At 37.1% G+C, this 12,698-nt stretch overlaps 1 protein-coding gene across 5 annotated transcripts in view; it reads right to left on the bottom strand.

Annotated features, from left to right (window-relative positions):
- Nucleotides 1-564: 564 nt before the first annotated feature.
- Nucleotides 565-12,698, bottom strand: part of LOC127620012 (thyroid hormone receptor beta-like) — a 250,895-nt gene continuing 238,761 nt past the window's right edge. For all 5 annotated transcript variants that reach the window (XM_052093073.1, XM_052093072.1, XM_052093069.1 and 2 more), the window contains one exon: nucleotides 565-6,859. In XM_052093073.1, coding sequence (XP_051949033.1) covers nucleotides 6,618-6,859 — 242 coding nt within the window. In that variant the 3' untranslated portion in view covers nucleotides 565-6,617. The remainder of the gene's footprint in view (nucleotides 6,860-12,698) is intronic.

Genomic DNA, 12,698 nt, shown 5'->3' on the forward strand with positions numbered 1-12,698 from the left:
GGTTTAATAAAGTAATTTCTTTTGGCCAATGAAGGTTTTGCAATTATTTAAAATGTATCTGATTACTCTGCACAATAATCTAGGAACAATGTGAATCACAAAATATATGTCACTGACAATACTTTTGGCCATGGCTGTAGGTTGCCGACCCCTGTAATAGGCTATACAGGCAACTTTGGGACAATCATATCAACATTTTATTATTGGGGACACCCTAGTTTTAATCTCCAATACTATTTGGGACAGTTAGGGTGCAGATTCAAATGCAAGTCTGGACCAATCAGGAGGAAACATGAGGACAGGAAACAGGAAATTATAAGAAGCTAGATGTCAAAATAAAAGACATGACAAAAATTCAGCACAAGAAACCATAAAACAAGACAGCAAACAAAACATGAACATTACAATATGACAAGATATGTTACAAGGACACAGACTGCCTAAAAATGTAATTGCACTGGTGGACTTTCTATACAGAAATTGATAAAAAAAAAACATAAAAAAAAACACTATAACAACATATATATATATACATATCTGTATATATACATATGTATATATATATATATATATATATATATATAGCCTATATCAGAATTGAATCCTGGTGGACTGACAATTTATTATACACATAACAACATACATTTCAGGGGTTTCTCAAAACCATCTTTATTCTCCTTTCACTCAGTTCACTTTAGGAGCAATATTCATATCTTCACCATCATCATCTTTTGCCAAAACTGAGATTATTTTATTTTAGTGCAACATCTCTTCCAGGGCACTCAGATTACATCATCATCTAAAGAGTTCAATTCAAGACTTCGCTGTCACACAGCAGGCTTGTGCAACACATTCATTTTGGTAAAAAAAGAAATGAAAACAAGAAAAAAATAAAGAGAAATACATTTGTAAGTAACTTTAGATATCTGACTCACATTCACTCACTAATGCCAACAGCATACTGGGGATGTGATTAACCTCATTGTTTACTAACAGTAAGACACATAAAACAGAATTATTGATGTGATCGTTTCTAGAAATTTCTTTCTTTCAGTTTAACCTGATAAGATATGGCCATCTCAGAAATTATGGGCTTTATATTTATGCTGACGACCACTGAGAATCTCTTTCCCTTTAACCTAACATTTGTTTTAAGTGCTGGATTTTGTCTTTTAAATTATTAGTATTAGTAGATAACATAATATTTATTTGTTTTCATTAATATGAACAGTGAATTTGGAATAATGAAACACACTGGAGAGAGATTACCACTGAACCAGGATTGTTAAAAACAGCTGTAACTTGTTTTGTCTTTTGTTTCCTTGTGGTGTTTGTCAAACTGTAAAATGTTCATATTGTGCATATAACATCTGTAAAAAATATCTTCAGTCTGAAAAAATACAGCCTATTTCCTATATATATCTTTATTCTGTAGTGCGTGTTTGTGTTTTGTCTTATCCCGTGCTGTCGGAGAGGAAACAGTATTGAGTCCTGCATATTGTGCAAGCATGTGTTTATCTGACTAGAGTGGAAAACTGTGGCCAGGGTCCACAACTAACTTTTTACCTTTTAAGAAATCTTACGGGCCAGTAAAAATTCTTACAAACAATGAAACTGTATTTTGCATGTCAATTAAAGGTGCACTCAGTCATTTTTTCCTCTTTAAAAACGTTTTACTGCTAAAGAAATAAATAGTAACTTTGAAACAAATTTATAAATCATGAGCACTCACATTAAAATGAAGACTCCAGTCATATCAGTAACCTTATAAAAGCTGTTTTATTCTCCTCTCTTCTACCAGAGCAATACTGCTAGCGTCATCCAATTAAATGCTCTGTTACTGGACACTTTATTGAAATGGTTTAAGAAATGATGGCTAAGTGAGAGTTGTGCATTTCTATAATGCGACTGTAACTGGAAACTATTGATTTTGAATGATGCTTTATCCACGCCACTAGTTGTCAGTCCAAAGCGACATTCACCTTTAAATTATTATGCTGTTTTAGTCTTGCATATTATTTAGTATTAAATTGTTACAAAATTACGATGATAGATCGTTAAAAGACTGTTTGTGTATCTGGCCTGAAACATATTCTATGCAAGAACGTGAATGCAGATGCTTCTAACTATGCAAGATTGATTTCAAGTGTTTACGTGGAAATGTCTCATTTTGTAATTCATAACACAATGCAAGTTGCATTTTAAGCGTAACAACAAGGTTTTTTTATAGCAGGCATTGGCGCATAATCTTTGTCTATGGTCAGTTGTCTCTTTTAGGTCAGCAACTATCATAGTGGAGTGAATGTTTAAATGAATGTTCTGAGTTCAATACAAGTTAAGCTCAATTGAAATCATTTGTGGCATAATGTTGATGACCACAAAAATGAATATAGACTCTTTTCTTGTTACATAAATTTATGTTACGGTGAGGCACTGACAAGTGAAGTGAACGGGGACAATGAAAATGAACGTGGCCAATTTTTGTAGGGTTTCAACAGAAAAAGTTAAGCTTATTTTTTGTTTTATAAAAGCACTTACATAAATCATTCTGTTAAAACGTGTGCATTATTTGAGCTGTAAAGTTGTTTAAATCTCAGTTTTTACAGTCATTTTAGGGTTTGTTGACATTACATCGTCATGGTAACAAAGTTGTAAAATTGGCTATAACTTCACACAGAAAAGGTTACTAACTGTAACTAATGTGTTGGCCAAGAATTCACATTTGCGTTTGCATAGAATCTGTTTAGGTCTTTAATTTGATTCGCTCATGTAACATGCTTTAGTAGTCACAGTCAAGTTACGAATATAATTTATGTTTAAAATCGTCACTTCTGGAAAAACTTGAAAAAAATGAAAAGAGAAATGAAAATAGAAGTTTAAGCCACTGTGGCTCTTTTATGAAATGTACTGAATTACTCAATTCCAACAAAACAGAGGTACTAATTACTGGACCAAGAACCTCTTAAATACAAGCCACTAAAATATAATTTGACTCTAGATGGATGTACTGTTACATCATCTTCAACAGTGAAGAACTTAGGTGTTATATTTGATACCAATCTGTCCTTTGAAAATGAAATTACCAATGTTTGTAGAACAGCATTCTTCCACCTAAGAAATATTGCTAAATTAAGGCACATGCTCTCTGTTGCTGATGCCGAAAAATGAATTCATGCGTTCATGACCTCAAGACTAGATTATTGTAATGCATTACTGGGAGGATGTCCAGCAAGTTCAATAATTTTATCATCCCCATTTTATCATCATTACATTGGCTACCTGTTAAATTCGGTATTCATTTTAAAATGTTGTTTTTAATAACATAATCTATCCATCAACTCACAATTAGGCTGCTTTAGTTACAGTAGGTCTGTCAGAACCAGAAACAGTGATCATGATCTATAATTCTGCATATAATTGAATGTCATCTACGCTAATATTATTCTATTTGTTTCCCTGTTAGCAGAGCAGGATAGATCCAACTCTGTTCCAGCTTGGTGTCAGACTCCATTGCTATGTGTCTCTGAATGATGACAACTAAATGCACTAAACTTCAGTCTATTATGATGGACTTCAGGGTACGAACTGATGCCAACTCCATAAGACATGGGATACTTCATATCCCATTGCCTGAACCTTGGACTTAGGATAGAACTCACCGAAATTACCAGCCGGTTGAACTGCGATGCACCTCACTGATCTCTGCCTGCATCACCTCAGTCTAATGATGGACTACACTCTTGAAACTGAATACATAGATTATCAATTAATTGTCAACAAAAACCTTCAACTAACAAGGACAATACATCTATGTGAACTTCTGCAGTTAATCCAGGATGGACTTCAAAGACATTGGTCATTAATCTTACAGTTCAAACAAAATCGATGTTTAAACACTGACCCTTAACACTTACTTAGTTTAATAATTTTAAACCATGACTTTAACTATACATAAGTAATATTTACATAATATTCATTATGTTAGTCAGAGGGGAACTGGCCCCCACAGTGAGTCTGGTTTCTGCCAACGTTATTTTTCTCCATTAATCAACATCTTATGGAGTTTTGTGTTCCTTGCCACAGTCGCCTTCAGCTGCGTATCTATCTGGGTTATTAATACAATTATTATTTAATTATTTATTTTTAAACACAATTCACAATCGTATTTAATCAAACTACACAATGATGATTCATAAACATTATAGACATTACAGTTGTATTGTCTGTTAATGCTGATCTTCTGTAAAGCTGCTTTGAAACAATGTGTGTTGTGAAATGTGCTATACAGATCAAATTGAATTGACTTGACTTGACTTAGAGTTTAGACCGCAGAATAAATGCTTTGATGAAATTCATTTTAGCTAGCATTCAGTGGCATATGCGTTTTGTCTGGAAGCGAAAGCATGTCACACTGTTCTGGGAGATAATAGTAGCCAATAATTTTGATGACAGACTTTGGCTTTTCTGAATAACCAGAACAATATTTCAGTTATGGGATGATATTGATGAATTCGCTGAGCAAATTATGTATTCAAATGGCTTGTTGGAGCAAAGCCACATGACATGTTAGATGCTCATCTATATTCCAATATCAGTTCTATATATTGGGTAAATGTGTTTCCATTGTAGTTTATGTGCATGTCTTCTTACTGAATAGAAAAATGTTCCGCCTCAAGTTAGCGTATTTTGGAGATTTTATATGCATCTTCAGTTTGACTTAAACCACACAATTTTCCAGTTGCTAATAAAGTTTCTCATCAACTGCCAAGATTTATTCACCAGCTAAATGCATTTGGTGCTTGGCAAAGGTTAATTTTGGACCCTGGCTATGACCCTTCCCTCCCTCTACATGTCTCTCTTCCTCTCTCTGCTCACACATTGATTGTCTGTGCAGTAACACGATGTTGGCATGTATGTGCTTGTATGTGTAATCCAAAACATGTAAAACCACATGTATAATTCTATTGCTTACAAAAAACACTGATTCATTGTGCTGCCAGGTGCGAGTTTGAATTAATGTTATCTTTCAACAAAAAGAAAATAACCAGTTCTGTTGCTTCCTGATAATCAGTAGAGGTATGTGAGATTCAAACTCTTTTGCAGCACACGAGGATGAAAGATTAAAAACTCTACAAGAAAAACAGAAATGAGAACAGTTGAAACAGCATCATGGACACATCCATCACAGAATGCAGGGGTGACCACTGAGCTAAGTGTTGTGTATTTGTGTGTGTGTGAATGAGAGTTTGTGTGTTTTGTTCAATTCTGAGGTTAATGAGAGCACTGACAGAGGTATAAATCGGCAAACTCATAGCACCAACAAGTTCAAGCAGAAGCGTCGCCTTGGATCTATCACATGACAGCTACAGACAGGAAGAAAAATGAAACTAAACAGAGTTCCATCTAAATCAGCCAGGTAGGTCAGTTGTTCTAGCAGGGCAGGATTCAAATTCATGACCTCAAATTCCTCCGAGCAGCCCAACACAAGTTTAGACGGTAAGATTTTTGTAAGGACGTTTTTGGCACCTGGTGTGTATTTCTGCCAACTTTCACTTCAAGGGCTAAAGTCTTTAAAGACCATCTTTCAATGTCATAAAACCCTTTTAGTTTATTCTTGGGAGTGCCTGTTTGTGTGCTCAGGAACTCAAACTGGAGTTTTGTGAAGATCTGAAAAAGAACTATGGTTTTATTCAGAGGCATAACCATCATTATAACTGATGTTTTGCCATACAGAAATGCATATGTAGGCAGCTGTCTAGGTTTTGGAACAATCAGCAGTTAGGCCTTAATATCTGTGTTCTCACCCCTTTTCACCAGTGAAGACTTTTCCAGTCTTTCATGATTACTGGAAAATTAACTACACGATTTTAGAATTTAAAAAAGAGTTTTATAGATATTGCACTCATAAAGAACAATTTCTCGCCAAAAAAACATTTTCGAGTTGAACTAAAAATTGTATTAATTTCCATGACATGTCTGGGACTGGAAATCACAACTTTTAAATTGATATTTCCTAATATTTTCAAGTTTTCCTTGAATGTGGGAACCCTGTAATGGGTGCCCTCCACTTTTCGTTCACAAATCGTTCATACACCCCTGATTTTCATAACCTTGGCAAATGAAAATACCTTTAGACCCACAGATAAGGGGAAGTGAACGTTGAAGTAAAAAGGAGAATTGCTTTCCTCCTTTGTAGTGTGCTTCTATTTGACGCTATTTCCCCAAGGCCTGATGTGATACCGTTTTCTACTCAAAACGAAACCCTTTGAATGCATAGTTCATACATCTCATAGAAGCTGCATCAAAGACTATGATCACAAATGAAACAGTTTTACATAAAAAAATTATTCTAGAGAAATCGAAAGATTAATTTTTACAAAAAAGAAAGCAAAACAAAAAAGAAGTTGAATAACGCTATTCACATGTACCCGCATTGTAAAAGGAATGGTTGCGTTCAAACGAGGCCAGAGAGCTACTCCTAAAACTACGGAATGAAAAGACGCTCAGTAGTAATAGAACAGAGTCATGTGACCAGGAACAGGGCGACAGAGTTCGAGAGGAGGTTGGATCTGTGGAGGTTGGTGTTGATGGAGCAGCTTGGCCTCACTGGGTGGCCGTCAGTCTTCGAACACTTCCAGGAAAAGGGGTGGAAATAGCTCCGTGGGACACTCCACCTTCATGTGCAGGAACCGGCTGGCATGGCAGGCACCAATCATGCGCAGGTCCGTCACCTTCATCAGCAGCTTGGGCCAGAAGTGCACCACCTTGTGCTTACGGTAGTTGATGTAATGTTCAAAGGCCAAGAGGAACTCTTCCTGACAGCGCTCGATCCTTTCCACACTCGTTAAACCTGGACGATCTGGATCAAACATACAGAGAAAGGAAGAGGTATACATTTCTATTCCCAACAAATTCAAACACTGAAACTGATGAAGTCAAACCCCAGATTGTCCCGCATTATTTGTACCACAGACATGGAAGATACCTCATATACACTCGCCTAAAGGATTATTAGGAACACCTGTTCAATTTCTCATTAATGCAATTATCTAATAAACCAATCACATGGCAGTTGCTTCAATGCATTTAGGGGTGTGGTCCTGGTCAAGACAATCTCCTGAACTCCAAACTGAATGCCAGAATGGGAAAGAAAGGTGATTTAAGCAATTTTGAGCGTGGCATGGTTGTTGGTGCCAGACGGGCCGGTCTGAGTATTTCACAATCTGCTCAGTTACTGGGATTTTCACGCACAACCATCTCTAGGGTTTACAAATAATGGTGTGAAAAGGGAAAAACATCCAGTATGCGGCAGTCCTGTGGGCGAAAATGCCTTGTTGATGCTAGAGGTCAGGTGAATGGGCCGACTGATTCAAGCTGATAGAAGAGCAACTTTGCCTGAAATAACCACTCATTACAACCGAGGTATGCAGCAAAGCATTTGTGAAGCCACAACACGCACAACCTTGAGGCGGATGGGCTACAACAGCAGAAGACCCCACCGGGTACCACTCATCTCCACTACAAATAGGAAAAAGAGGCTACAATTTGCAAGAGCTCACCAAAATTGGACAGTTGAAGACTGGAAAAATGTTGCCTGGTCTGATGAGTCTCGATTTCTGTTGAGACATTCAGATGGTAGAGTCAGAATTTGACGTAAACAGAATGAGAACATGGATCCATCATGCTTTGTTACCACTGTGCAGGCTGGTGGTGGTGGTGTAATGGTGTGGGGGATGTTTTCTTGGCACACTTTAGGCCCCTTAGTGCCAATTGGTCATCGTTTAAATGCCACGACCTACCTGAGCATTGTTTCTGACCATGTCCATCCCTTTATGGCCACCATGTACCCATCCTCTGATGGTTACTTCCAGCAGGATAATGCACCATGTCACAAAGCTCAAATATTGGTTTCTTGAACATGACAATGAGTTCACTGTACTAAAATGGCCCCCACAGTCACCAGATCTCAAGCCAATAGAGCATCTTTGGGATGTGGTGGAACGGGAGCTTCGTGCCCTGGATGTGCATCCCACAAATCTCCATCAACTGCAAGATGCTATCCTATCAATATGGGCCAACATTTCTAAAGAATGCTTTCAGCACCTTGTTGAATCAATGCCACGTAGAATTAAGGCAGTTCTGAAGGCGAAAGGGGGTCAAACACAGTATTACTATGGTGTTCCTAATAATCCTTTAGGTGAGTGTATATAATGTGGCTTGTTGAGGAGAGATGTGATCAGTCCTATAATTTGCAACTGCTGGATGATACAATGGACAAACTTTCATTTAAGGACAGACCTGAGCCTTATCTAGAGACCAGTCTATTATAGATACTTGAGGGTGGGCTTTTTTGACTTTGGGGCAGTAAAGACCTAGCAAAAGACCTTAGTTACTACCTAACACCACCAGAATACCCTAGAAACCACTCCCACACCTGGATTAGCAAATACTAGCCAGTTGTTAGGAAAGTTTTGCCCACATATGAGTTTAAAAGAGTTTGAATAAATGTTCAATAATTAAGCTTCCAATAAGAGTGCACTATGTAGATCTGTTGAATGCAATTGACCATATTTACATCCAGTCCATGAACTTTCTACTAGGGCTGGGCGATATATTGAATATTAACGATATAATCTACATATTTTTGCTGAGGATGTAAAATTGACCAATATTGTCAATATTGTGATGATTTTAATATGCTTTCATTTGGATATTAAGTTTTATAAAGAGCAAATCAGTTGACTAATATCACGATCCTTCAGAGCTTTATCATTGGAACGAATAGTACCTTAGATTTTGAATGGATGGACATTTTTGGGCTTCAAAATCTAAGGTACCATTCACTCCCATTATAAAGCTATGAAGAGCCAGGATATTTTTTTATATAACTCTGATTGTGTTTGGCTGAAAGAAGAAAGTCATATACACCTAGGATGGCTTGAGGGTGAGTAAATTATGGGATCATTTTCATTTTTGGGTGAACTAACCCTTTCAGCATTCCAAAGAGTGGGAAAAAATGTCTATTGGCTTTTCAGTGTCAAAATAAAAGCCCCCAGGAGAAGATGAAGTAAACAGAACAGAAATATATTACTTTTGTATAACACTAATCTAATAATCAGAATAATAATGATAATTCAGCATTATTTTATAATAATCATCCTGATGTATCACACAGTAATCATTTAGTATTATTCAATGTTCAAGCTTTGCACAGTAAAAACATTTGAAGGTAAATAATGCTTTTTATTAAGCTACTATGTATCATTGCCTATGAAATATAAATATAGTGCATATCAATGAAAATGATTGAATTTCACTCTCCCTTGTGTTTATTTAATGACAAACAAATTATAAAATTTTTATTTAATGTCTTGAAAATATTTAATCTACTTGGCTCCAATGGCTGTTTGGATTAAACTATGGTTCCTCTGTTAAAACCCTTTTGAGTCATTTTAGAGCAATATACATAATTTTCAAGATTTATATAGAATATTGTCAATAGGCTGATCAATATCAAGATATCATGTTTTAAGACATATTGCCCAGCCCTACATTCTACCATAATTATCACAGAAAGTATGAAAAAGACATTTTTGTTTTTACAATACCAATAATGACTGATGTGTTGTATCCTCAAGTACTTTTTATAAAAAGTAGATACTGTAGAAAACTTTCATTAACTCTCAACTCTCATTAAGACCCAGTATAGCTTCAGGAGACACTTTAATATGTACTTTATGACAATGAAATTGCTTAACAGTCATTGATTGGCTCCTGCCAGCTGCAACACTGGACAATCTGTTCAGATGGGCAGAAACCAATAACAGGTTAGACACCAGTCCGATGAAAAGAGGTCGTGGCCACGGAAGTCTTTAACTATTGATTGAAATGATCACAGTTGAAGGGTAATCCTGTTTTAATAACGTTATTAAGTGGTTTCCCCTCAGTGGCCCAAGTAATCCTGTATAATCACCACTGACGAAGCTGACCTGAAAGATGGCCTTATAGCTTAAAACACACTGCTGCTGAAATAGACGGTGGGCCGAGGGCCCGTATCTGCTTTACTTTTCGAAATGGATGATCCCCATGGAGGGAGAACCTGAATTTGTAAAGTTGGGACGGTTGTTTTATTCTCAACGATATGAAAAGTGTTGCCACTCCCATTTATTGCACATTTTCCCCCGAAATCATAATGCACGACCGTAAATATGCAGGCAAACGCGGTTGCCTACTATATCAGTCGAGCCAATAGCGTGGCAAGATACTGACATAGGATTATTATTAACCAATCAGATGTAGCTTATTTAGAACAGCTGTCACACGGATGATTCAGCTGTCAGACACGAGCAGCATCTGCGGCGGCAGCACAGTGACTATCGCCAAGGACATTGTTTTTGTGATTGTAAGTATTCATTTAATTAGAATATGATATCTTTAAAACAAAATTGTTTTGTACACTGTGTTGTTCAAACGTATGTAAGCGTCTCGTTAGTGTCGTTTTAAGTAGGGTAGTTTCAGCTGGCTAACTAGCAGTAGCTAGCATGTCTAACGTTAGGTCACAGCTCTGAACCAAAACTACGACATTACTATTAGATTAATGCATCCTTCATTTTAATTCCAAAATGTAAACCAAGCTAATCTCCTGCATACGATCGCAAGAGATCATATGATATATATATATACGTTCATCTGATGGTTGTAATGACATTCCTGATGTCCATGCAATAAAGTTAAAAAGTTGGTGAGGCACTACTACACTCAGGGCATTTTCCAGTGTGATGTCACCTGCTGTGGGAGGCCATGGAAGCTTTGGTGATCTTTTTGATGTCTTTTGTATGATTTCTTTGAGTATCATTGCTGCATGATATAACACCCGAGAATCATTTGTGTTGATGGTGGCATTTTCAATAGCTTCTTGACTTGTCATTTCTCCTTCACTTTCTTCAGATGAGGAGGAAGCAGAGGAGACAGCAACTTCATGCACAACCTCGTCAGCTGACAGATTGTCCACATATACAAGATAGGTTGTGGATGCCTTCAGGAATTTCAAGAAGGGATGAGACTTTTGAAGTCTTGCCTTAAGTGAATGTGCCTTATAAGCTGCAATGTTCACTCCCTCTGTTTCTTCCACAGTTTTTTTGAATAGCAAATTCAGCTTTGACAGTCGAAGCACTTCGCGGTGTTTTAAAAGCCTCTCCTCAATGACTGTTTTGCAGAAATGCTTGTATCCATTTTCATATATGTTTGTTTCTGTTCTCTCATTTTTTTGTGTGGTCAGGTACCGGGTATAATCTCAATAGCAGGTGAAGTGATACCGTGCTTCACTAGCCACCAAGTCCCTGTCTTGGATATGGAGAAGGAGAGACTCATCCCTTCTCCCTTCAGCGGCGAGAAGCAATTTCCCGGCATGGAGTGTTTCACACTGTGTTAGTTTTTCTTTTACCCTTTTCCTGCTGTGTGTCTGAACCTTGTACTTCTCATGTTTGCAAATAATGCATTGTACTGGAAGCAGGTGTGGGGCCTGCTTGGACGTGTAGAGATCACGGGCATTAGACCTCAGAGCCCGTGTTTTTACTGGAGTTGCCTCACCATCCTCTGCCTCTACCACTAAAAAAAGTGCAAAACAATAGATTGAGGTTCTGCACCCTTCCCCACATCACTGATTAAAGAAAAATGGTTTGTAACTTTCAGCAGGGGAAATCTCATGCTCCATATATTGGTTTCACCTGTTCCCTTAACATGGTTAATAAACCAGTTTCACAGTGTTCAGGTGTCTGGCCTTGTTGATGTTAATAATGCCATAACTGGAAGGGTACATTTTTGCAGGATGTTTTTATTATATTACTGTTAATACACTGTATATAACTACATTATTTATACTATTATACTGTTACTGCTACTACACTGCACATAACTGTATGTGTTTGTTCATACTGCATATCCATTTCTATTATGCACATTTATGTAATTTATATTACTGTAAAACATACTACTTTCTTAAATGTATACTACTGTCTACACTGTACCGAATGTCTTAAACTGCACCACCTATCTATACGATATAATACTGCACTGTATGTCTTTTACTGCACCTCCTGTCTATACAATATAATACCAACCTTCATTTGCAGTTTCTTCAACTAATACTGCCTTCTCTCTTCTCCTTTGTGCTCGTTCTATCTTCATGATATTTGTGAAATGGCTGTAGCACTCCCTGTGGTAGCCAATGTTAGCTGGTTTGACTAACTGGTTTGTAGGTTCCTGGCTTTGTAACTTGTATGCCTGTACTGCCGCTTCTGCTATAAGACTTTCTCTGCATTCAAGGTCTTTCCACAGAAACACTGATTTAATACATTTCTCCAAACTTATGTCTGTGAAGGTGTTGTGATGTTGTGTTTCCAAGCAATACCATGGATCAAATGTGTGAAATCAGAACGGTATATTTATTAAAGATTACAACGAAATGACAGGACATCATATGACAAAAGATGGTTACATAAAATAAAAACAGTGAAAATGCATAATGTTACCTCTACATTCACATTTTGTGTCAAACTGAATATGTAGCATAAGTGGGCAAAATCAGTTAACAAGTTCAATCTTTCCTGGGCTAAAAGCACTTCTCGAAAAGATGTTCACAGACAGCAACTTCATATCAGCGCACCAGTGTGTTGACAAACGCGTCACCAACACCGACA

This window comes from Xyrauchen texanus, chromosome 26 (assembly GCF_025860055.1).
Source record: "Xyrauchen texanus isolate HMW12.3.18 chromosome 26, RBS_HiC_50CHRs, whole genome shotgun sequence".
In the NCBI taxonomy this organism is placed as follows: domain Eukaryota; kingdom Metazoa; phylum Chordata; class Actinopteri; order Cypriniformes; family Catostomidae; genus Xyrauchen; species Xyrauchen texanus.